This window comes from Fukomys damarensis, unplaced genomic scaffold (genome assembly GCF_012274545.1).
Source record: "Fukomys damarensis isolate Sample0158 unplaced genomic scaffold, DMR_v1.0_HiC HiC_scaffold_29, whole genome shotgun sequence".
NCBI classification, from domain to species: domain Eukaryota; kingdom Metazoa; phylum Chordata; class Mammalia; order Rodentia; family Bathyergidae; genus Fukomys; species Fukomys damarensis.
In genome coordinates this window covers 1,960,322-1,985,309 of record NW_022900941.1, presented here as the reverse complement: position 1 = coordinate 1,985,309, position 24,988 = coordinate 1,960,322, and the positions used below count along the sequence as shown (strand labels likewise).

The 24,988-nt window shown below is 37.9% G+C and overlaps 1 protein-coding gene across 4 annotated transcripts in view; it reads left to right on the top strand.

The window, feature by feature from the left end:
• Uggt1 (UDP-glucose glycoprotein glucosyltransferase 1) overlaps window positions 1-24,988 on the top strand; it is a 129,598-nt gene that overhangs the window by 92,473 nt on the left and 12,137 nt on the right. For all 4 annotated transcript variants that reach the window (XM_010637631.2, XM_010637630.2, XM_010637632.2 and 1 more), the window contains 12 exons: window positions 707-809; window positions 1,763-1,842; window positions 2,770-2,959; window positions 3,860-4,018; window positions 4,554-4,639; window positions 6,851-6,935; window positions 8,236-8,324; window positions 8,849-8,953; window positions 10,046-10,130; window positions 11,219-11,401; window positions 12,315-12,475; window positions 13,765-13,879. In XM_010637631.2, coding sequence (XP_010635933.1) covers window positions 707-809; window positions 1,763-1,842; window positions 2,770-2,959; window positions 3,860-4,018; window positions 4,554-4,639; window positions 6,851-6,935; window positions 8,236-8,324; window positions 8,849-8,953; window positions 10,046-10,130; window positions 11,219-11,401; window positions 12,315-12,475; window positions 13,765-13,879 — 1,441 coding nt within the window. The remainder of the gene's footprint in view (window positions 1-706; window positions 810-1,762; window positions 1,843-2,769; window positions 2,960-3,859; window positions 4,019-4,553; window positions 4,640-6,850; window positions 6,936-8,235; window positions 8,325-8,848; window positions 8,954-10,045; window positions 10,131-11,218; window positions 11,402-12,314; window positions 12,476-13,764; window positions 13,880-24,988) is intronic.

Below are 24,988 nucleotides of genomic sequence, written 5' to 3'. Positions count from 1 at the left end.
GGATTACACAAAAAATGCAATAAAGTATTTGGATAGCAAGATTTTGTGATTATACATAGGTGTGTGTGTGTGTGTGTGTGTGTGTGTGTGTGTGTGTGTGTTTATAGGTGTTTTTTGCCTTTTCTGTTTTGTAGGTTTTCTGAAGTGTTCTATCTTTTTTGTGGTGTCCTGTCCTGTTCTTCCCTTCCCTTCCCTCCTCACCCCTCCCCTCCCTTCCCCTCCCAAATTGTAATTATAAAACAAAAAGCCGTGTGTGGTGGCGCAGGCCTTTAATCCTAGCATTTGGGAGGCTAAGGCAGGAGGATCGCTGTGAGTTCGAGACCAGCCTGAGCTACATAGTGAGTTCCAGGTCAGTCTCAACTACACAGTGAGACCCTGTCTCAAAAAACAACGACAACAAAAAAATGCTGGGTATGGTGGCCCACACCTGTAATTCTGCCCCCCACACACACACTCTGGAGTCTTAGGCAGGAGAATCAGTCCCAAGTTGAAGGCCAGACTGGGCTCTGTAGTGAGTTGAAGACCAGTTTGAACTACATAGAGCAACCCCATCTCAAAAAACAAAACAAAACCAAAACCAACTTTTTGAAATGCTGAGAGGGCTAATAGGTTGTGGGTTATATGTTGGGCACAACACCAACAAGAGCCATGACTTAATTTGGTTTCTGGCTTTCCTGTTAGTGTTTTCTCTTTTTGATCATTGTAGTGCAATTAAACTGAAGCCGAGGGAAGGAGAGACGTACTTTGATGTTGTGGCTGTCGTTGACCCTGTCACCAGAGAAGCACAAAGGCTCGCCCCGTTGCTGTTGGTAAGGACCAATGTGGAGGCAGTTCACATCATCTGTCAGAGCTAGCTGTGTGCCCTGGGATTCTTCAGGAGCGATCTTGAAGGGACATTGGAAAATGGTACAGAGCATCCTGGACAGAATGCGCATAAAGACTGATAATGGCTCTGAAAGCAACTTTATAACTTTAGCAAGTTGTGCAAGTGTTTTTGGTAGTATCACATAATTAAAAATTATTAATACCCTCATTTAGACCTAAATATCTTTTTTTTTTTTTTTTTTTGTGCTGGGGATCGAACTCGGGTCCTTGTGCTTGCGAGGCAGGCCACCGAACCACTGAGCTAAATCCCCAGCCCTTAGTATCTTTAAATTAAATTGATTTAAACTGTAGTGGCAAAGGAGTAAACAAGTGAAGTAGTTCTACTTCTTTCATTTTCCTTTTTTTTTTTTTTATGTAACCACTATGTACCTATTCTCTGAAGCATATCTTATATATGTAAGATAATATAAAAGATACAATTCTATGTACATTTAAAAGAACTCTTACAAAAACTGACATTTCATTTACTTGGATTATTTAAGGTAATGTTTTTATTGAAGTAGAGTCATCTGAACTTTTGTGGGTATTTGTATTTATGATTTTTCATACTTCACGTGAGTTATACCACTGAGTCCTTACATTTTCTGTTGTGCTCCCTAACTCTGTGGTACATTTTCTTCACGTGAGAAGCAGCAATCTGTAATAGTTTGTGTGTGTCTCTGTCTGTCTGTCTCTCTGGGTGGAGATTATGTGATTAAATTATTTAGATCTGCACTGGAATTATGATTTCCAGAAATTTCCATTATAGACTTTATGGCAGTTATTATCTTCATGTTTTCCCTTGAGATATTAAGAAATGTTCTCTCTTAATTCAATGTCAAGTAATAAATTTCTGAAGAGAAAATTTAAATGATCTGTTTTCTGGTTGTCCTTTTAGGTTTTAACTCAACTGATAAACATGAATTTAAAAGTGTTTATGAATTGCCAATCTAAACTTTCGGACATGCCTCTGAAAAGGTAAAACATAGTATTTAAGAAATCAGAAAACATGGTATCAAATCCAAAAGGAGGATTGAAGGCTAAAGAGTTCCATGGATTTTAGGTGGACATTAAGTTTAAAAAAGCATTTTTTGAATATTCAGTTTGCCAATTTTCTAAAAGTGTGGGCATGGGAGCATTTAGGAGGCATTAACCTAGGCTACTTGCGCTGTGTGTTTGCCTTAAAATAAGAGTAGGTGTTTTAGGTTGCAGTATGTGTGGTAAAGGAACCTTGCTTAGGCTTATTTGCATGTATAGTATTTTGCAAAAGAGATCAGCTTAGCTTTGGGATCATGAGCTTTGGGATGGTCATTTGTGGAAAAAGCGACATAAAAATCAGTTAATAGTAGTGTAGCACATGTTGTGGCTACAGAACGTTGCTCATTTGCAAATATGCTATGTTCCATACCTTTAATTCTAAATGGATTGAAATAATTTTTGCAAGTGACCAAACATTTCCCAGAAACACCATTATCTTGTATAAAGAAATGTTTGTGTTATTACATACAGGCCAGGTGTGGTGCATGCCTGTAATCCCAGCACTCAAGAGGCTGAGACAGGAGGATTGACACAAGTTTGAGGCCAGCCTGGGCTACATAGTGAGTTCAAGGCCAGCCTGAACTATAATACGTAGTGAGACCCTGTCTACCCGCTTCTCCCCAGAATTATTACATAAAGTGTTTTCAGGGCTAGTGTGAGAACCCAATCACCATTTAAGGACTTGGGTTTTGGGGTACTTTTTTGTGTTTGGTGTGGTACCAGGGATTGAACTCAGGATCTTGCACTTGCCAGGCAGGTGCAGTGCCACTGAGCTACATCGCCTGCCCCCAAGGAACTGGCTTTTAAGAAGAACTCAAGACCTGTGGTTACACAGAAGAAATGTAACACTCTTCTTTTCAATTTCAGCTTTTACCGTTATGTCTTAGAACCAGAAATTTCTTTCACTGCAGAGAATAACTTTGCTAAGGGTCCAATAGCAAAATTTCTGGATATGCCACAGTCTCCGTTGTTCACCCTGAATCTGAATACACCTGAGAGTTGGATGGTAGAATCTGTCAAAACACCGTATGATCTTGATAATATTTATTTAGAAGAGGTAAGAATATAACAGCTGTATTCAGATGTAATTTGTGTACCATAAAATCCATCCTTCCAAAATGTACAGGCTAGAGGACACTGTGTATTCACAGAGCTGTACAGCCATCACCACCATCTAATTCTAGTGTTTTCAACAACCCAGAAGAAGCCCCATACCCATCGACAGTCACTCTGCATCACCCCCCAGCCCCTGGCAACTGTAGTCTACTCTCTATCTCTGTAGATTTGCCTGTTTTGACATTTTGTTTAAATTGAATCATACAACATGTGGTCTGTTATAACTGGCTTCTTTCACTGAACAAATGATTTCCAAGGTCTCTCCGTGCTGTAGAATATATAATTACGTCATTATTTTTTAGCGCCAGAGACTTTTCCTCTCTATGGATGTACTACACTTTATCCATTCCTGAATGGTCATTTGGGTTGTTTCTACTTTTTGGCTATCATAATTAATGTTGCTATGACTCTTGTGTGCAAGTTTTTGTACTGATCCCTGAGTACAGGATGACTACTTATTTAGTTTTCTTTTTTTAAGTATCTGGAGTCATATGTTCCATGTATATTTTTTGGAATTTTGGAATGATCTCCTTATTTTCTTTTCTCCTTTCATCCAATCCAGTTTTTATAATTGTATAGTCATAATTATCCACTATTATAATCAAGATCCAGAACATTCTTTCATCCCAAGGAGCTCTTTTATACCTCTGCAGGTAACACCCTACCCAGCACAATGAGTGATTGACCTACTCTTTGTCACTATAGCTTTGCCTTTTCTTGAATTTCTTAAAATATGATCCTTCAGTGTGTAAGCCCTCTTGTTGGCCTCGTTCACTTTGCAAAAATGCATTGCAGATTCTGCTGCTGCTTAGCTTTCAAGTGATCTGTTTTGGTCTTGCAGGTGGACAGTGTAGTGGCTGCTGAGTACGAGCTGGAATACCTGTTACTTGAAGGGCATTGCTATGACATCACCACAGGCCAACCCCCACGGGGACTGCAGTTTACCTTGGGAACTTCAGCCAATCCTGTCATTGTGGACACCATTGTTATGGCCAATTTGGTAAATAATCAGCGCATCAGATAGAGATATGGCAGTCCTGTTAATTTGGGAAGTATAATTTATGGTAGAACAATGAGTGTTGTGAACTACAGAGTGAGATTAAAATTCATCATCGGCTGAATTTGATTCATATAAAAATTGTAAACTTTGTTAAATGTGAAGATTGGAATTACATGTCTGTTTAAAAGAAGAAACAATACTCTGATCTAAACAGATTAGTCCCTGAAAATGCATTCTCCTGAGCTGCCTGCCTGGCTGTCTTCTTCAGGAAGTTGGCAGCTTAGCCAGCACGCATTGTACCTTCCTGGTGCACAGCTGGGGGGCAGCCTTCTTGGCTTACGTGGCGTGTATTTGCCCAGAGTGTCTAATGTGTAGTTGTTAGTTTTGTTTTTGTTGTTTCTGCTTTGCTCTGATTTGTTAACTGTCTTATTTAAATTGTCGGTGTCTAATACTTCAGAAGGTGATGTAACTATTCCCACGAAATAGTACTTGTATGTTTTAAAAGAGAACTAAAATGTGGCTTTCCTTATCTTAGGGCTACTTTCAGCTAAAAGCCAACCCAGGAGCTTGGATTCTCAGACTTAGGAAGGGACGCTCTGAAGATATTTATAGAATCTACAGGTAGGATCCACTGATTCTATTGTACTTTTCCAGAACATTTTGAAATGAGAATCAGTTCTAATTGGATATTATCTGGCATTTTGCCAGGCATCATAAGTGTAAATTACAATCATTGTGTGACAGAAGAGTACTTTTCCAGAAAAGCAGAGTTGTCAAAGAATTATATAGTACAAATGTTAAAAGTATAGTCAAGTTTTATTCTCCATTAATTCATTTGCATTAACACCATCCCCAAATCAAATCATTCTGTCAGTGATGCAGACCACAGGCAGATGATAAATTTTGTCATTTGAAGAAAAGAGAAAAGAAAGAACAGAGCCAGTGTGGTGACACATGCCTATAAACCTGGCAGAAGGATCGCTGTGAGTTTGAGGCCAGCCTGAACTACGTAGAGGATCTGTCTCGAAAGAAAGAACAGTAAAACCAGAGAGTATATATGTGACCCTAAGTGATTTACAAGTACATAGTACCTGCAAGATTAGGCCATGAAGCCTTGTCAGTTCTGGTCTTTCTTTGTCTTTGGTGATATAGAAACATACTAGACTATTCTGCCAGTAGCCAGGTTTTTGCCTGAGTTTACTATACACATTTATTAGGATTTTGCTTTGTTTTGGCTTGGTTTTGGTTTTTTCTTTTGTTTTTGAGTCAGGGTTTTGCTGTGTAGCTCAGGCTGGCCTTGATCTTACTGGCCTTGAATTTGCAGCAGTACTCCTCCCTCAGCCTTCCAAGTGCTGGGATTACAGGTGTGCACCATCTCATCTGGCATACACATGCTTATTAGGTAAAAAAAAATACACTGTGTTTAGCTGGGCTTGGTGGCCCATACCTGTAATTCCCACTACTCTGGAGGCTGAGGCAGGAAGATTGAAAGTGCTAGGCCAGTCTGGACAACTCAGCAAGCCAGGGTCTCAAAGTGAAATAAAACGGGCTGGGGCCACAACTCCGTGCTGGAGTGCCTGCCTACCATGTGCAAGACTGTTCATTCCCATGTTTCGGGAAGAAAAAACACACTGCCTTCAAAGAAATTTGGTCTATTTCCTACGTAATCAATTTAAATTAGTCTTAAGTTACGTGAAAGAGGCTTTCTGTGACTTTATTTAGGGAATAATCCCACCAGCATTTATTTGCAATGCTCTCTTGTGTGTCATTGCCTTGGCTCCATACCGTCGTGCTCAGCATATATGAAATCAGAGTAGATTAGTGCTGATTTCTGATTTTTTGGATTACAATAACATCTTTATTATAAGTAGGGTTTTCCACACAGCACAAAATTTTACTGTGTTTCCAAATTCCGTGCCTTCTGTGTGCTCCCTGCCCTGTCCGCCACTCCCACATGCCCTTGGAATCCAGAGTGGTTCATACTTCAGGCTTCTTCTGTGCCAGAACCTTGCTTTTGTCTCCTCTCTCCTGGGTGACAACAGATGCAGTGAATTCATTATGTTACTGTGACTTCTTATACCTCGAAATTTGGTGATGAGCAATTTTAGGCTTAAAGGGAAAATATTATTTTAAATTTTTACTCCTCTGTAACTGTCTGCCGGCAAAGAGAGCTGGTTATAGTTCTTCCTGCTGGAGGCATTAAACTTAATAGAGGGCCTAGACTTGCCTGGTCGAGTGCCCTAGACAGGAGAGAGATTTCTTTACAAAACTGTTCTACTTAAAAGAACAGATGAGATTTGACTCCAGTGATGGTTTAAAGTAGCCCAACCCTCAACTCCTTTATTCAAGGTGCTGTGCATGTCTCAGACAAGGGCGGTGGATATGAGCAAAAGATGTTATACACATTGAACCCCTGCCTAAAATGTGAAACTTGGGAGGCCAGAGGAAGAGAGGGGATGGGTGGAGGTCGGTGTGCAAGTGACCAAAGTGTGTTGAAACCTGTTAATCTGTATAGCCGATTAAAAAAATAAAGAGTGGGAGGAGCCACAAGCACCCTCCGTTACTCAGTGCTCACCATGTGCTTGCCAGGCTCAGGAGTTCCTCGCTTGACCACGGGCAACTGGGGAGAACTCAGGGAGGAAGTTGGGATACTCATCCCATATACAGATTTTGACAGATGCTTGTGTGCAGCTCGAAAGGGTTTCCTGCAGGTTCTGAGCAAATATTTTGTTCTGACAAAAGTGATGAACAGATATGGCAGATTTTTGTCCAACGGTTTTTACTGCACTCTGAGAATTATGATATTTAGTGTCTGTCTTACTTTTCTCTAAGCCATGATGGTACGGATTCTCCTCCTGATGCTGATGAGGTGGTTGTCATTCTCAACAACTTCAAAAGCAAAATTATTAAAGTGAAGGTGAGTTTGCTGTACTAAAGCAGCCATTCTTTTATAGTTGTTCACAGCAGTGGCAGTCTCCTCTCCTTATCCAAGGTTTCAGTCACCCACAGGCAGCCACAGTCCAAAAATACAACTCTTTGTCTTGATTCTTTCAAGAGCAACCACAGCCACATTACTTTTATTATAATGTATTGCCATAATTCTATGAGTTGTCATAAATCTATTACTGTACGTAATTTATAAATTAAAAACATAGTATAGACAGGATTCTGTACTAAGGTTTTAGGTGTCTACTGGGGATCTTGAAAGATCCCCTAAAGATGAGGTGGATGCCTCTATAAATCAGCCCAAAACTTTCTGTGGAATTTACTATAACAATTATAGGACTAGTAGTACTTTAAGGCAGGATATTTGTTAGTGTGAATTTATGTCTTTCTTGAACAGAAAGCTTACACCTTTTCAGTAATCTCAGTGAGCTATTCCAGTCCCACTTTATTAGAAATAAAAATGCTCTCTTTGAGGCTGTTGATTATATTGCTATAATACATAATATTATTGATGATTTTATTCTCAGAATAATGGTGAAAGTTCCAATGAAAATGTCAGCAGTGAAATGGTAGTTCTGTTTAGTTTCTTCTTTCTATCTTCAGCATTTTGGAGTTCCTAGTACCTTAAAGTAAAACATATTGTTGAATAAATCTCTATGCACAGCAAAACCTAGTGTCAGCCATGCGTGATGAGCAGAAAATGATGCCATAGAAAAGATTCAGCCTGTGTTTGCGTTAGTAAGTCCTCCGGGCAGGCCGTGTTCTGAATGGCCTTTCTCGACAGCCTCTGTGTGCTGTGCTCCTTCCCCATTTTCAGCTTAGTGAAGTGTGCTGCTGCATTTACTCAGGCTGTCTCCTACACAGCTGAATTTGAGGTTCTTTGCTCACTGTAAAAACTAAAAATGGTTTTTGTTTAAATAAAAGAGGTTGCTATCCTTTTACTTAATATTCTGATGTGACCATCCTAATGAATAAATTTTTAGGCTTCTTTTCTTTCAAATTTTATTTTTTTTAGTACGTTTGCAGTGATAATGATGACATTCCTGGTAGGGAGTTGGTACATGTACATGACACGTCTGAACTCTTTCTGCATCCCTTAAAGATACTTAACAGAGTGCTCATGGACTCTGGAGAGTTGTGCCACCTTGTGGGGAACTGGTTGGTAATTCCCTGTTGTTACCAGTGTCCACAGTGCCTACCCAGTGCAAGGCAGTGCTTTCTCATTAGACTGACCTATGAGGAGGAGTAAGGTCTGTCGCCTGTGATTGCAGGTTCAGAAGAAGGCAGACATGGTGAACGAAGACTTGCTGAGTGATGGAGCAAATGAGAACGAAGCTGGATTCTGGGACTCATTCAAGTGGTAATTGTTGTTTTTAAAAAGCTGTGTTTTTAAGGAAAAACAGCCCCATGTACCCCTCTATCTTTTGAATGTAATGTCCTCCCTGGACCTTTCATGTTCTTTATGCAACCAAATCTTGCATTTATATTTGGAGCTGCTGTTTCCCAGTAATTTACCTAAAGGAGCTTCGTGACTTTTTCTGGTGAACTTGTATTCCATGCTCTTGAATTTTCTTGGGCGATGCCTTCTCTTTGGAGAGGTACTTGGTAACTACCCACTTCATTTCCTATGTTCTGTGGAGCAGCCTGTGTTCCCTCTATTCCTAAAGCAACAGGATGCCTTGGAGGGAGCATCTTCCTCTTCACCAAGGGGTGGCGGTTTGCTGTGTGCCTTCTCCTGGGGCATTGGCTGCTTTGTGCCACTTCTACCAGATCTCACCTGCTGTGGTACGAGTGGGAATGGGAAGGCAGCCTCTTTTTCCTCTCTCAAAGGACTATGTGTCTGTCCAGGGCTTGAAGGGGTACTGTTTTTACCGCTTGTTATAGGGGCTTTTCAGGAGGACAGAAGATTGAGGAGGTGAAACAAGATAAAGATGACATTATTAATATCTTCTCCGTTGCATCTGGACATCTCTACGAAAGATTTCTGCGGTTAGTCTTGTTGATTATTCAGTGCCTGTTAATGAATTTGTCACATTATTCTTATTTAGAGAGAATAGGTTTTGTAAGATTCTTCCCATTGTATTTATGTGTTATTTGGAGCAGTCTGAGGACTATGAATAACTTGCCATGTGTAATCCTCTTTTATTTTGATCCATTCAACTCCATGAGGTTAGCTAGGTAATGAATGCCTCTTGGATAGTATAAGGCTATAGACTTTTAATATCACATACAGACTTTATAGAATGTGTGTTTACCTCGCTAGCAAAGAGTGCTTAAACCAGAAGTCAGGAGATTGCCAAGAGAGAAGACCAGGTCCATGCAACACTTCACCACCTTCCACAAATCCATAGCTTGTTAGATCTATAAAAGAACTCAATTCTCTTTTATAAACAAACAGACCCAAGTAAAAAGGGACTTGCCTAGGTCACACAGCCAGAGGCAGGACAGGCTGCAGGCTGGGACTGATTGACTTAGTGGCCACCGAACAGGAAGGTATCAGGAGGGCTCAGCTCTGAAACTGTCCCTTAGTCTGAGAGCCACTTTCTTGATTGCCAGGGTTCTTTTTTTCTTTTAGTTTTATCCTACAATTAAAATTAAAATACCTTTTTACTCATTTTTAGGCCTTTGTTTCCAAGAAAAAGTTGGGACTAAATGACAATGGTGTCAACTAATTTAACACCTTGACTCAAGAGTCTGAGTCTTAGCCTTTGGCCTCCCTTTCCACTCTGGTCTTTCCCCGGCAGGGTTCCCTGTAATCCAAGTATAACCTTCCTCAGTACCACATGCTGCTGTGGCCTGACGGGTGGGTTGGGACAATGATACAGTCAGTTCATAGATGCCATTTTGTGCCCTCATGAATGTATCAGTTCATTGGAAGAAACAGTAGAATTAGCATTTGTCTCTATTAAGTATCAAAGGTAAGTTTATGAGCAGAAATAAGAGCATTTGCCATTGTTAGGGGTCTCGCTTTGCTTAATTGTGTCATGAGTTAGCTCTGCTGTGCTGTCTCATAATTGCCACTGCTTTATGGTACTGCAGTTTAAAGGCATTGGAACATTATTGTTTGTTTTTGTTTGGCAGTATAATGATGCTGTCAGTGCTGAAGAATACCAAGACTCCTGTGAAGTTCTGGTTCTTGAAGAATTATTTGTCCCCCACATTTAAGGTTTGTTTCACAGGGAAAAGGAAGACATTCTTATTAAAGGAGATATTTATAGTATATTTTTTACTGTTTTTATCAGTACACTTTAAAATTTTTTTCATTTATTAGGATACACTTAGTTATGTTTTTTTGTTGTTGTTTTGTTTTTTTGGTACCAGGGATCAAACTCAGGCCCTTGCGCTTTTGAGGCAGGCAGCAGAACCACTGAGCCAAATCCCCAGCCCAGTTATATATTTTTAATGTTGATTTTTCTTCCACATTGCTCTGTTTGGGGGGTGCAGTTTATAAAACTAAACACACAATTATGATCCTTTGAAACTTCAGTAATACAGGAGAGGGTCTGTATCTTTGTAAAAAGCAATGTTTTAACTAAGTAACACTCTTCCCTCTTTAGTTAGTGTAGGTTGAGGAGGATGATTAGTTTTCATAAACCAATACCAAATGATATATCGAAATTATTCTTCATCTGTGCAAAGTACAAACACACTTGAAAAGTTCTCTTCTTTATTTGTATCAGCTAGGTTTTGTTATCTAAATAGATTTTTTTTCCCCGTGCAGAAGTTACTGAACAACTTTCAATGTATTCAGTAATATCTCTCTTACATCACTAATTCACTTCTGGTCCTCTGAAGGGACTTTCATTTAGAACCCGAGAGACTTATTCATTAATAATAGCAAGTCTGTCAAGAGTATTTGGGAAGAAAAAAAGAGATCATTTTGGCTTTGCTATTTTGTTCCCTGGATTAGACCTAATCTTAAGAAGTTGAGAAAGGCTTATAACTAAATTCAAGAAATGTATTACTGAAATCAGATTTAGACAAATGGACTTAAAGTTATGTACCCCCCCCCCACACACACACACACACACACACAGAATTATAGATCTAAAGGCCTTTGTCTATAGACTTCTGTCATTTCATGTGGCCAGAAAGACATAAAGAAAATGGGGTTTGAGTTAAGCTGTTCTTTGTTAGAGCATTGTTTTGGTGAATGTGTTTTACTTGTATCATAATCGTGGCGATTGACTTACATTATGTAGTCTGTTTTCTTAATCAGAATGAACAGTTGTTTCTTGCTATGTCTGAACATAGGAGTTTATACCTTACATGGCAAATGAATACAATTTCCAGTATGAGCTTGTTCAGTACAAATGGCCCCGGTGGCTTCATCAGCAGACTGAAAAACAGCGTATCATCTGGGGCTACAAGATCCTCTTCCTGGATGTACTTTTTCCACTAGCTGTTGACAAATTCCTGTTTGTGGATGCTGATCAGGTAAGCTCTTAAAGGCCAGATTTTGTTAATTTTTTTCTAAGTGTTTTTCCATTTGTGGAAAAGTACCTACTTATTTTACACTATTAGAAAATATGGAAGATACCACACAGATTGGATCACTTTTTAAATTTAATTTACATTTAGTATGCACCCTTTTCATTTTTTCTGTCCTTTCTGTTGTGATGACATTGTATATGCAGTCTTGTAGATTACTTAATTCATTAAATATAAAGACTAGAATTAGAAAATTAAGGTTTAATAGTACTTGCCATCCTCTCCAGTTATATGCCCAAAATACAGGTATTGTTGGGTGATAGATGAAGTGTAGGTGACTCTTGGCTTGGTAACCAGGAACTGCAGGTAGCTTCCAGTTGCCAGGATTCGATGTAGTTACAAACAATGCATTGTGGCTGTAGAGCCCTCAGACTCAAACATGTGCCTGCACTGCCACTCTCAAGCCTTCTGTGTCACCCTCCCTGAATGGGAGCAGTGTAATATGTGTAGGAGTCTCCCAGACAGAGCTTCGCACACCTTTTTGGAATCCCCTGCCTCAGGTGGCTCAACCTGAAGCATGCTTTCCTGATTCTCATCAGCCATATTACTCTTTTCAGTAATATAGTGACCAAGGCATCATTCCACAGCTGTCCACATGTGAGCTTGCCTCATCCTCCCAACACCTCTGAAATAGATATTCTCGTTGTCTCCATGTTGCAGATGAGGAAACTCAGGGATATCCAGCCTAAGCAATTGAAGTTTGTTTTGTTTCTACTCCTGTTGAATACTTAGAATGCTGTGCCACATGCCACGTTAAGTGTTAATGAGGGCTCTTGTGACATATTTTGTATTTTAAGGAAATTATGTTAGAACTGTTTGCATGGTGGATTGAAAAATGACTTGATATTCTTTTATCCAGATTGTACGGACAGATCTGAAGGAGTTAAGGGATTTCAATTTGGATGGCGCCCCTTATGGTTATACCCCGTTCTGTGACAGCCGAAGAGAAATGGACGGCTACAGGTTCTGGAAATCAGGATACTGGGCCAGCCATTTAGCTGGGCGGAAGTACCACATCAGGTTGGCACTGGGAAAGGGTTACTTCCAATGACTTGGTTTATTTTTTGAAATTTAATTTTGTGCGTTTAAAATTATGAGTGGTTTATATATACTATGACGTAGAAATGAAAATTACAAAAAATAAACATGACACTGGGCGTGGTGGCACATGGCTGTAATCCCAGCACTCAGGAGTCTGAGATAGGAGGATCACTGTGAATTTGAGGTTGGCTTGGACTATTCAGTAAGTTCAAGGCTACCCTAAACTACATAGTAAGACCCTGTCTCAAAAAATAAATGAATAAATTTTTAAATAAATAAAACAAAATGTTTTCTTTAAACAGATAATTTCCCCTACTTATTTTCTTTATGTCCTTCCAGAGTTTCTTATAGAAACAGCTATGAATGTGTATTGAATGTCTTTTTTATACAAAATATACCATCCTTTTTATTTCTTTATTTCTTTTTTTGGTACTGGGGAGCTTGCGAGGCAGATAGCGAAACCACTGAGCTAAATCCCTGGCCCTACTGTCCTTTTTATACTCTTTTGTAGCTTAATATTTTAATTCTAGATTTTATCATATCAGTGGGGAGCAGTCTTATTTCTTTTTCCAGCCGAATGTTATTCCAATGTATTATTTATTGTCTTTTTGCTATGATACTGTTGCAATGAATATTAAATGTATTATTTTGCATATATCAGGTATGTTTATAGGATAAATTCCTAGGTGTAGATCTCTTAGGTCTAACAATATGTACATTCACTGCATTTTTAATAATCATTCTATTGTCTTCTCTGGGAGATGTATAATTTGGAAGCTGTAGAGGATAAGGTATTTCTAGGAAGTTACATATACAAAATAAATGATGAGCTATGGTGATTTCAGCTTCATACTTTATGGTCCTGGTCCAAAAGAACTTAACACTGTGGGATTTTTGCTCCTGTGATATTTAAGCCATCATCAGCATGTCTCTGACTAATGGTTGTTTGTCGGTTACTGTACCTTTATTACCAAAACTGCTGCATTTGCTGGAAGTCTTTTGTGAGAGATTATTTCCTTGGAAGGCAATGAAATAAGGAACAGTGACCACAATAATCTAGCAGTGACAGAATATGGATTTCACAGTAACTTTCATAGACATCTTTGAAGTAGTACCTACTGACCTTTAACTTTACTGTAGGCTCACAGCTCACAGTTTCAAAGAGAACCAGAATATTTGGCTGGTGGCCTAGTCCATTATTCAATTTTGTTAGCTTTTCCTGTCATAAATCCATGGCTGGTTGTAACAAATAGGTCTTCTTTGTTCAGTGCATTGTACGTTGTGGATCTGAAGAAGTTTAGGAAAATAGCTGCTGGAGACAGACTCAGGGGACAGTACCAAGGACTGAGTCAGGATCCCAACAGCCTTTCAAATTTGGATCAAGTAAGTGACCACATTTTATGGTTAACAGTTTCCGTGATGGTATATACAATGTTGTTTCGGAAAATCAGTTCTCTACCCAGAACAGTGTCGTTTTTGTTTCATGAAGAGGGGCAAGTGTATGAGAGATCATGAGGCATATCTGACTTCAAGAGATGGCATAGCAGTAGTGAAAAATGCTAGCAACCTGGTATTGGTTAGGGAGAGAGATGGAAAGAGGCTGATGCCTTCCTAAACATTACCTTATTTTTTAATTTGATACTCAGCTTCATCTGATGTTTCTCTGCCTGCTATAGTTAGTTTGTTTTTCCTCTTTAAGAAGTTCTTTAAGAACTAAATACCTTAGGATTTACAGTCTACAATATGTCAGAAGCCATACTTAAAGATAGCTCAATCATTGTTTATTAATGCCAAGCATTTTTTTAGAGGTGAGATTGTATAGTTTCACATATATGTTAGGCATTTTGTTTTGCTTAAGTCTACCTTCAAATTTCTTTAAACCTTTACTGAAATGTATAGTATCCATAAAGAAGAACACACAAACCAAAAAATACAATTATATCCATATTCATTTATATCAAGGAATTATTATAAAACAGATAAGCCATCCTTAATCTCTAACAAAAGTATCTAGTATCGTTATTTTTATGATAATCACTCCATTTGCTTGTCTTTTTTTTTTTTTTTTTTTTTTTTTTTTTTTTTGTGCTGGGGATTGAACTCGGGACCTTGCATTTATGAGGCAGGCAGGCTTATGAGGCAGGCAGGCGGTGGAACCACTGAGCTAAATCCCTGGCCCTCCATTTGCTTTTCTTTAGAAATTTGCTACGTACGCATATATTCTTAAAAGCAGCAGTTGAGTTTACCTATTTTTTCTTTTCTAATTCATGGAATCATAAAAGATGTACACTTTGTAATCTTCACTTCTTTTGCTTAGCACTATGTTGTGTGATTCCTCCATGTTATTTGTCTGTTCTACATTTGAGTTTCCCCTTTCTTCCGCCCTCCCCTCTTTCCTTCCTTCCAGTGGGGCCTTGCTATCTTGCCCATTCCGGTCTTGAACTCCTGGGATTAAGTGATCTCCAGGCCTATACTGCCATGTGTAGCCTGTTTTACTTCTATAATGATGCTACTATAAACATTCTTTTACTTGTATGCACACATTTCAATTGTGTATACAACCATAAATTGAACTGCTGGTTCATCAGATATAGTATCTTTACCTTATCTAATAATTCTAAACAAATTACTTTAAAAGTCATGTAATTTATGCCTCCATCCGCAGTGTGAGAGTCTGTTTTGACCAGTATTCATTAGTACATATGACCTACAGGAAGATGGTGGAGCAGTAAACAGCAGTAAACCAGCCTCTCCAAGATTCAGATATTAGACGCTGGGATATAACAACTTGGGGAAGAAACGAAGGAGGGAAATGAATCCCTAAGACTCAGGAAGGATCTGAAAGGAGAATTGGATATGATCTGGCTTTCCTTTGTGACTTTCAGTTGGAGAATAATCCATTTATGTTTTTTTGTTTTTTGTTTTTTGTACCGGGGATTGAACTCAGGTCCTTGTGCTTGTGAGGCAGATGGCGGAACCACTGAGCTAAATCCCCGGCAAATCCATTTATGTTTAATGTAATTATTATTGAGGCCGGATTTATACCTGCCATTTCCTATTTCTTATCTCTTTATGCCTTGTATCTTCTTGTATTCTTTAATTCCTGTTTTTACTGCCTTCCTTTGTATAGTGAATCATTTATTTTTCTTTCTTTTTTTTTTTTTTTTTTTTTTTTGCTGTATATTTTTTTAGTTATTTTGAGTTTGTCTTGATGATTACCTTAATTTTTTACAATCTAGTTTGAAGTAGTCCCAGTTTAATTTCATAGTATAAAAATAGTATCTCCATTCCCTCTTCTTTTACATTACCATCATACAGTTTTTAACCTTTATATCTTATATACCCACCAAGACAGATTCATAATTTTTTGGCAATTGTCTTTTGTAGTTGTTCAGGAAGAAAACTAGGCTTTTGAAGAAGAAAAATAGCCTGTTATTGTCTTTCATATTTACCTGCATACTTTTTGTTTCTTGTGTGGATTCCACATAGTGCCCAGTGCTGAAGAACTCCTTTTATTATTTCTAGCAGATTGATTCTGCCAACTACGAAGTATCAGAGAATATATGAATTTCTCCTTCATTTTTGGTGAATAATTTTGCTTGGATTTTTGTATGACAGATTTTCTTTCAACATCTTGAATATATTTTCCCATAGTGTTTGGCTTCTATGGTTTCTGATGGGACATTAGATGTGGGCTTTTTGTTTTATTTTGTTTTGGTTTTTTTGAGACAGGGACTTCCTATGTAGTTCAGGTTGATGTTGAATGCAGTGTATATAGTCCAAGCTGGCCTCTGACGCATGGCAATCCTCCTGCTCAGCCTCTAGATGTAATATTAGGACATCTGTAACAGGACGGATTACATGACTAATGTTGGCTTCAAGATTCTTCTGGTAGTTTAAATATCATATGTGGATGTATATTTTCAGTCCATCCTATTTGGAGCAAGTTGAGCTTTTTGGACGTATGCAATTATTTTTCATTAAATTTGGGGAATTTTTGTTATTCTAGCATTCTTTCTATACCTTTCTCTCTTCCCCTTACCTTCCTTTAGCCCCATCCCTCCTCCTGGGACTCCCATTATTTGTATGCTGGTATACTTGCTGGAGAATCACAGGGTCTGTTTGTTTTTATTTATTTTTCTTTCTTTTTATTTTCTGCAACCCAGGCTAGATAATATCACTTGTGTATTCAAACTTAGTGATTTTTCTTTCTACCTCCTCCAATTTGCTAATGAAACCTTTCAGTGAATTTTTCTTTGCAATTATTGTCTTTTTTTTTTTCCATTTCAATTATTATATTTTTTTATTCAGTTTCTTTGTATCATTTCTACTTTTCTGGGCATTATTTATGTGGTTTTGGCCATTTAAATATTATTTTATGAAGAGCTAGTTCTGTTGTTTGGATGTTTTGTTTTTCTACTTGAAGTACAGGCTTTCTTTATACTGATGGTATACTGACCATGTGCTAGTTATTTATGTTGCAATGTTTCTCACTTTTGATGGTATCTTTTAGTATTTTCCTTTATGTTTAATGCTTTTGATCCCTACTCAGGTCATAAAGATGCTCTTTGTATGAGCTTTGGCAATTTGCCTTTTGCATTCAGATGTAATTTCCAGTAGGAGTTTGTTTCATGTGTGGGACAAGATTGAGTTCACTATCATTTTTGTATTTTAGTATTATTTTTAAAACAAAACACTCTGCAGTGCCATCTATGTCAGAAGTAGTCTTGATTATACACCAGAGTCTGCTTCTGGGCCCTCTTTTTTCCCATTGGTCTAGCTTCACAACAGTACTACAATAGTCTAAATTAGTGTGGTTTTACCATGTCTTGATACCCAGGAGATCAAGTCCTTTCCCCTCATTCTTCATTTAAAACTAATAGCAACTGAAAGAAGGAAAAAGAGAAGAAAAGAAAAAGAAAGAAATTAATTTGAATTACGATAGGAACAGAAAGGGAGAGAAATGAAGATCAAGATGGGAGAGAGTGAGAGAGAAAGAAAAAAAGATAAGAAAAGATAAAAAGAAAAAAATTTGAGAAAACAAAAAGATAAAAATTTTTAAATGATTAAAGATAAAGGAAAGAGGGCCAGGAATTTCGCTCAGTGGTTCCAGCTGCCTGCTTCGCAAGTGTAAGGTCCTGAATTCAATCCCCAGTACCAAAATAAATAAATAAATAAAGATAAGAGAAAGATATTACTTTGAAAATGAAAAATACAAATAGAAATAGAGGGCCTCCTTCAGGGTATGTCTCTTAACAGCAGACAACGTGAGTAGGGGTGTACAGATCTAAGTTAATAGTCTTAGCAAGCCAGCAGCTGTCCACTGAGGTTCAGCTCACTTCTGTCTGTAAGGCCCAAGCTGAGATCTCTGTCCTCCTGTTGGGTTGAACTCTATGAGGTTCTCCTGCAGGTTCCAGCCGTCCTTCCCCTGGAGTGAGACCAGGTTCTGAGGTGAGGTGCTGGTCCCTCCGACAGATTTTCTTCACTTTTCCAGTGGGCTTCAGTTTTCATCTAGGAGCCTCAGAGAGGCCTCTTTCACTTGTTGGGGGTAGGGGGACGGCACGGACACCGCTGTGTTGGTACCCATGTGGCTGGGCTCCTCTGCAGTGCTGGGCGGAAGGAGCCTTCCCTCATTCTTCAAAAATATCAAATTCCTTTCCTTTGTTTTCCCATATATATTTTAGAATCAGCTTGTGGAGAAAAAAAACTTTGGCTAGGGTGTTATTTGGGTTAACTTTCATTGTTTTGAAAATAAAGTTTTCTCCATAGAGACCTGTACGTCTTTGTGGGGAGGGTTAGGGTTTTGTTTTGGTTTGGTGTTTTGAGATAGGGTGTCATTGTGTAGTTCAGGCTGGCCTTGAACTCACTGTGTAGCCCAGGCTGGCCTTGGGCTCACGAGGATAGTCTAGCCTCAGCCTCTAGAGTGCTGGGATTACAGGCGTGCACTACCATACCAAGCTTTGTTATTTTTAAAACTTTTGTTTCTGTCTTTAAAATTGCAATCAACTTTTGCTCATTATATTCAACTCATTGACTTGCTAACCTAATAATTTATATATATTTCTGTACTTTCCACATTTGTAATCATATCAAGATTAGAACAGATAATAGGGTTTTACTCTTTCCTTTTCAATCTTGCATTTAAAAATATTCCTTTCTAGATTTGCTAGAAGTACCATATTGGTGAATAAACATCTTGACAGTGGACATCCTTGATTCTCAGGGATATTTATCAGAATTTCTCTATCAGATATGATGTTTGCTATAGACTTTTTGTAGATACTTCTCATTCATATTAAAGAAGTTCTTCCTTAGTTTGCTCCTTTTAACAAATACAGTGTGAAGAAAAGTGTGACGTTAAATATAACTCCCTGAATTATATCCTTTACTTATAATTAGTTTGTCTAAGATAGACTTTATTTCTTTTGAGTGTTGAGTGGAATAATTAGTGAATTCTGGAATTTTCTTTGTGTTTAAATAACGAACCCAACCTCTTAAGACTGTTGACGTTTCTGTTTTGGGGTTTTGGTTTTTGTTTTGTACTGGGAATTGAACTCAGGACCTTGCACTTGCAAGGCAGGCGGTGGCGCCATTGAGCTAACTCCCCGGCCCTTGACGTTTCTTTTTTGTTTCGTTTGGTTTGGGTGTTTTTGAGACAGTTTCCCTGGGTGGCCCAGGCTACCTTGAGCTCACAATAGTCCCTCCGACTCATCCCTCGATGCTGGAATTACAGGGATGTGACACCATATCTGGCTGTCTTTTACTTCTTTATCAATATTTTTGTTTGATTATATCTAAATTTTCTAACATGTCATTTAGTTGTTTGCAGTGTCCTTTGATGATCTCTTTATTGAGATTAGTTTATATACAATAATGGAGGGATCTTGATATATTACCTAATTGATTTTTTAACAAATAGTATCAAAAACCAGTGTTTCCGTGACACTAGCTATCTTGTTAAAGTTTGTGGGATCACTACTGATAACTTTTTAAAATTCTGACTTTTTATTTTGTTTTTTGTTTTCTGAGACAGGGTCTCACTATGTAGTTGAGACTGACCTAGAACTCACTATGTAGCCTAGGCTCGTCTTGAACTCACAGCGATCCTCCTGCCTCAGCCTCCCCAGTGCTGGGATTACAGGTGTGCACCACCACACCAGCAACCCCTTACTGTACATAACACAGCAAATTCTTTTTATGTCCCGTTCCCCACTCTCACCCCATCTTCCTCTTTTGATCCTCATCCCATTTACAAAAGATCCATCAACTTATTTCCTGTTGACTTTTATTTTGTTCTTTAAATTATTTATACTTTGGGTTTCTCAAATAGAAAGAGCAATACTTATGTGTCTGATTTATTTCACTTAATGTTATTGTCTCAAGGTGCCTCCATTCTCCTGCAGATGACTCAGATTACAGTAATCTTTCTTTATGGCTCCACTGTATATAAATACCACATTGTTGATGGACATATAGGATGTTCCAAAAGTTAGCTATTATCAGTTGTGCTGCTATAAACATGGATCTGCATGTATTACTGTAATATGATGACTTTATCTATTTTGAGGAGATATCCAGCGGAAGGGTAATAGTTGGGTCAAATGGAATTTCTATTTTTAGGGTTGTTTTTTTTTCTATTTTCAGTTTTTGAAGAATCTCTATGTTGATTTCTATACTGATTATACTACTAGTTTACATTTCCTCCCACAATGTAGATGAGTCCCTTTTTCACCACATCCTCACCAACACTTGTTATTATTTGATGTCTTGATGATGGTATTCTTTCTGGAGTAAAATGAAATCTCCATGTTGTTGTTTTGTTTTGTTTTTGTACTGGGGATCGAACTTGGGACCCTGCACTTACACGGGAGGTGGTGAAACCACTGAACTAAATCCCGGCTTTCCATGTTGTTTTAATTTGATTTCTGTGATGGCCAAAGATATTGAACATTTTTTGATGTATTTATTGTCCATTTGTACTATTTCTTCTGAGAAGTGTGTATTCATTTCAAGTGCCCATTTTTTTGATTGGGTCTTTTATTTGGGGGATTTTTTTTTATAGTTTTTTGTATATTCTAGATATTAGTACTCTGTCTTGAGGAGTAACTGACAAATGTCTTTTTCCAATTTATATGTTGTCTCTTTGCTCTATTGGTTGTTTGCTTTTGCTGTGCCGAAGCTTTCTAATTTGATAGTCTCCGTTTGTTGATTATTGACGTTATTTCTTGTTCATTGGGTTTGGTTTAGGAAGTCTTTAGCTATGCCTATTCTTCAACGGTTTTACTTATTTTATCTTCCAGCACTTGGTTTCTGTTTTAACATTTAGGTCTCGATCCTGCTACATTGCTGAGTTTGTGAGTGATAGGAGTCTTTTGGGGGGTCTTCTATGGAGAGGATTATATCATTTGCAGATAAGTATAGTTTGACTTCTTCCTTTCCTGTGTGTATCCCTTATATTTCTTTCTCTTCCCTGATTGCTCTGGCTAAAGTTTCAAATGCTGTGTGCAGCAGAAGTGATGTTAGTGGATATTTTTATGTTGTTCTGGACTTTAGAGGAAATGCTTTCAGTTTTTCTTCATTTAATATGTTGGCAATAAGTTTTCATGCATGGCTTTTGTGAGATTCAGATAAGGTCCTTCTGTACTTAATTTTCTTCCATATTTTTATCGTAAATGGATGTTGTTTTATCAAAGGCTTTTTCTGCATCTTTGCCTGTGTCTTGTTGAAGATTTTTGTATCTATGTTCATGAAAAATATTGGCTTGCAGTTTTCTTTTTTTTTTTGGTACTGGGAATTGAACTCAGGACCTTGCGCTTGTGAGACAGGCAGTGGAACCACTGAGCTTAAATCCCCAGCCCTGTAGTTTACTTGTTTAGTTGAGTCGGTGTCTGGTTTTACAGTCAATGCAATGCTAGCTTCTAAACATTAGTTTGGCAGCATTCCTTTCCTTCCATTTGCTTTAGAGAGTTGGAGAGTGTTGGTGTTGTATCTTCCCTGAAGTCCTCGTGAAATTCAGCAGTGAATCCATCAAGTTCTGAGCTTCCTTAATTGGTAGGTTTTTTAGTATTGCCTCAATTTCATTGCCTGTTATTGGACTGTTCAGGCTTTTTATATCCTTTTGATTCAGTTTTGGTAGTTCGTATGAATCTAGGAATCTATCCACTTCTTCTAGACTCTCCAGTTGATTGGAGTACAGGTTTTTAAAATAGTGACCAACAGGAAGCGCACTGAGCAGGGCCCCACGGCCCCCATCTCCCATGCCCGTGGCCTTGCAGCTGCTTGGCGTCCTGTGGCTGACAGTGTGGCCTCAGCCCATGCGGGGTGGTCACCAGGACCTCCTCCTGGGGCAGTATTTGTAAAGATCCCCAAAAAATGAAGCTACGCAAGAACCAGTTAACTGGACAAACTGCTTATGGTTTCATTGTTTGCAGAACTTTTCAATGAAATGCTTCAAAGAGATTTTGGTGTGAGAATATACAGATCATTACAGTTTCTTCCTGAGAAAGAGGACAAAAAAGAGAAGGATAAGAAAAGCAAAAAAGATGAGAGAAAAGAAAGAATAGATGATCAAACTGATGAACCAAAACTCCAAAGGAGAAAATCGGGAGATGATAAGGATAAAAAGCTGGGTGTGGTGGCGCACGCCTGTAATCCCAGCACTTGGGAGGCTGAGGCAGGAAGATCACTGTGAGTTTGAGACCAGCCTGGGATACATAGTGAGTTCCAGGTCAGTCTCAACTATATAGTGAAACCCCATCTCAAAAAAAAAAAAAAAGATAAAAGGAAGGTAAAGATGAAACTGAAGATGATGCGTTTGACCCAGTGGAAGCAGAAGAAGCTGAGGATGAGGATGCTTGGGATGAGGAAATAATGAACAAAAGAGATAACAAAAGAGTTATCAACAGGTACTGTCAGGGGGAGCAGTCTAAAGATAAGGAGAAAGAAAAGACTTATGATCACAGTTAGTAGGGATCTCTTAATGGCCTTTGTTTATTTTGATCAAAGACATTGTGGTTACCTTCTTGAAAAAGATTTGGAAGAAATACTCTATACTCTTGGACAGCATCTTTCTTGAGGTCAGGTAAAGAAACTTCTTAATAAAGTGGTAGTCCGTGAATCTTGCTTTTATCGGAAATGAACAGGTACTTCAAAAGATGAAGAAAATCATGAAGTGTCTGAATAATTGCAGGAAGATATGCTAGGCAACAGGTTGTTACCTCCAACACCAACAGTAAAATAGGAATGAAAGGACAGAAGAAAATGTAGGGCTTACCGTGTGTAATGGTGCAGTGTACATGTAGGAAGTCTCTTGCAAAGACTGGAAAACAGTGAAACAGTAAGAGCTAAAGTAGAACAGAAGCTGCAATTACTAGAAGAAGAACAATATTAAACTTGGAAATTTCCAACAAAACCCTCTCTGGTGAGCTCAGGGAAATTAAAAAAGACCTTAGTTAGTTACAAGAAAACTTAAAGGGTTCCGAAAACATGAATTTGCAGTTTGAAATCCAGTTTGAATAAGACAATGAGAAACTTACCTACAGGAATGGATGGAATCCACACTGTTCTCAAGAAGGATAATGTAAAAAACGAAGACAAAGCTCAAAAATCCAAGGAGAATGGTGCAAGTGTATGCTAAGATTCATATAGTGATGAGGAGTGGTGTTAAATAAGTAATATAATAAAAAAATCATGATACAAGAATATTTGGTGGTGATGCATGTTTGATTTTAGTAGTATAAATGTTAGTTCAAATGATGTATGAAGTTTTATGAATATGTGCTTTTGAAAATTGCTTGTAATTTCTAGTGTTCAAATTTACTAACCCCTCGAGTAAAAAAAATTAAAATAGTTCCTAATTCAGTAATCTTCTGTATTTCAGCAGTATGTTGTGTGACTTAGCTTTATTCATTTCTAATTGCATTGATGTGGGTCTTTACTTTTTATAAGCTTGGTTAAGGACTTGGCTGTTCTGTTTATTCTTTTGAAAAACTAGCTCTTTGATTTATGGATCTTTTTTCTTTATTTTTCGTTTTGATGATTTGTGGATTTTTAAATTGATTTTTTAGTCTCAATTTTGTTAGTTTCCACTCTGATCTTTATAATTTCCTCCCTTGTATTAGCTTTGGATTTAGATAGTTCCTGGTTTTCTGCGACTTTGTGGTGCATCACTGGGTTATTTATTTGGGTTCGCTGTGCTTTTCTGATGTGGGCATTCACAACTCTAAACTTCTCTGTGAGGACTGTTTTTATTGGGTCCCCATAGGTTTTGCTATGTTGTGCTAACATTATTGTTTGAGTCTAGGAATTAATTTCTTTCTTGGTTTTTTTCTGTGACCCATTGAGTATTGAGGAGTGTGTTATTGAATGCTGTCCAGGAGTTTGCAAATTTCCTGTGGTTTCTTTTGCCATTGATTTTTAGTTTTATTGCCATGTTATCTGATAGTATACATGGGTAATTTCAGTTATTTTGTGTTTATTTAAGCATGCTTAATGGGATAGTATATGTTCTGTTGTGGAGAAAGTTCCATGCGCTGAGAAGAATGTGTATTCTGTTGATGTTTGATAGAACACTGTAGATGTCTGTGAAGTCCATTTGTTTGAAGGTATGGTTCAACTCTGATATTTACTTCTCTGTTGATTTTTTGTGTCTAGTAGAATATTGGGGTCCCCCACTATGATTGTGCTGACATTTATCTGATCTTTTATTTCCAGAAGTATTTATGAAATGTGGTTTGGTACATATATATTCACAATTGCTGTCTCTTCCTGTTGAATTGTTCCCTTAACAAATGAGTGGTGACCTTTTTTTTAAAAAAATGAGTGGTGACCATTGCCTCTTCTAATCAGTTTTGGCTTGAAGTCCTCTTTGTCTGCAAATAGAAAAGCTATTCCTACTTGCTTTCAGGCTCCCATTGCATGGAATATTGTTTTCGATCCTTTGATTTTTATTTGATAAATATCTTTTTAGATTAAATTTGTCTCTTGCGTACAGCATACTGTTGGTTTTTGTGATCCAGTCTACTGAACTGTCTCTTTGAATTGGGGAGTTGAGTCCATTTACATTGAGCGTTATTATTGAAAGCTATTGTATTGACTTATTCCTGTTGTTGTGTTATTTTTTTTTTAAATTAAGTTTATTGGTACAATCTAGGTATACAATACAGTTACATTCATCATTGGGATTCTGTACCTTTACATAATAGGTCTTGATTCTCATTTTTTCCCCTTGTCCCTGCCCTCCCTTCACCCCCTCCTCCCCTCCCCATTTAGAAACACTTTATTTCCATTTTTTCAGTTTCTCATATTTTTTTCCTCTCCCTTATTACCTTTACCCCACCCTTCCCACTTTCCCTACACCTTTAGCCCTTTACTTCCTATTTCACATTATTAATTATCTCATTAGGATCCTGTGTACTATTATAGTTTTTCACACCAAAGAAACTATTCAGTATTTCAGTTAAAGAAATCTCTGTATGAACATTAAAAATAGGG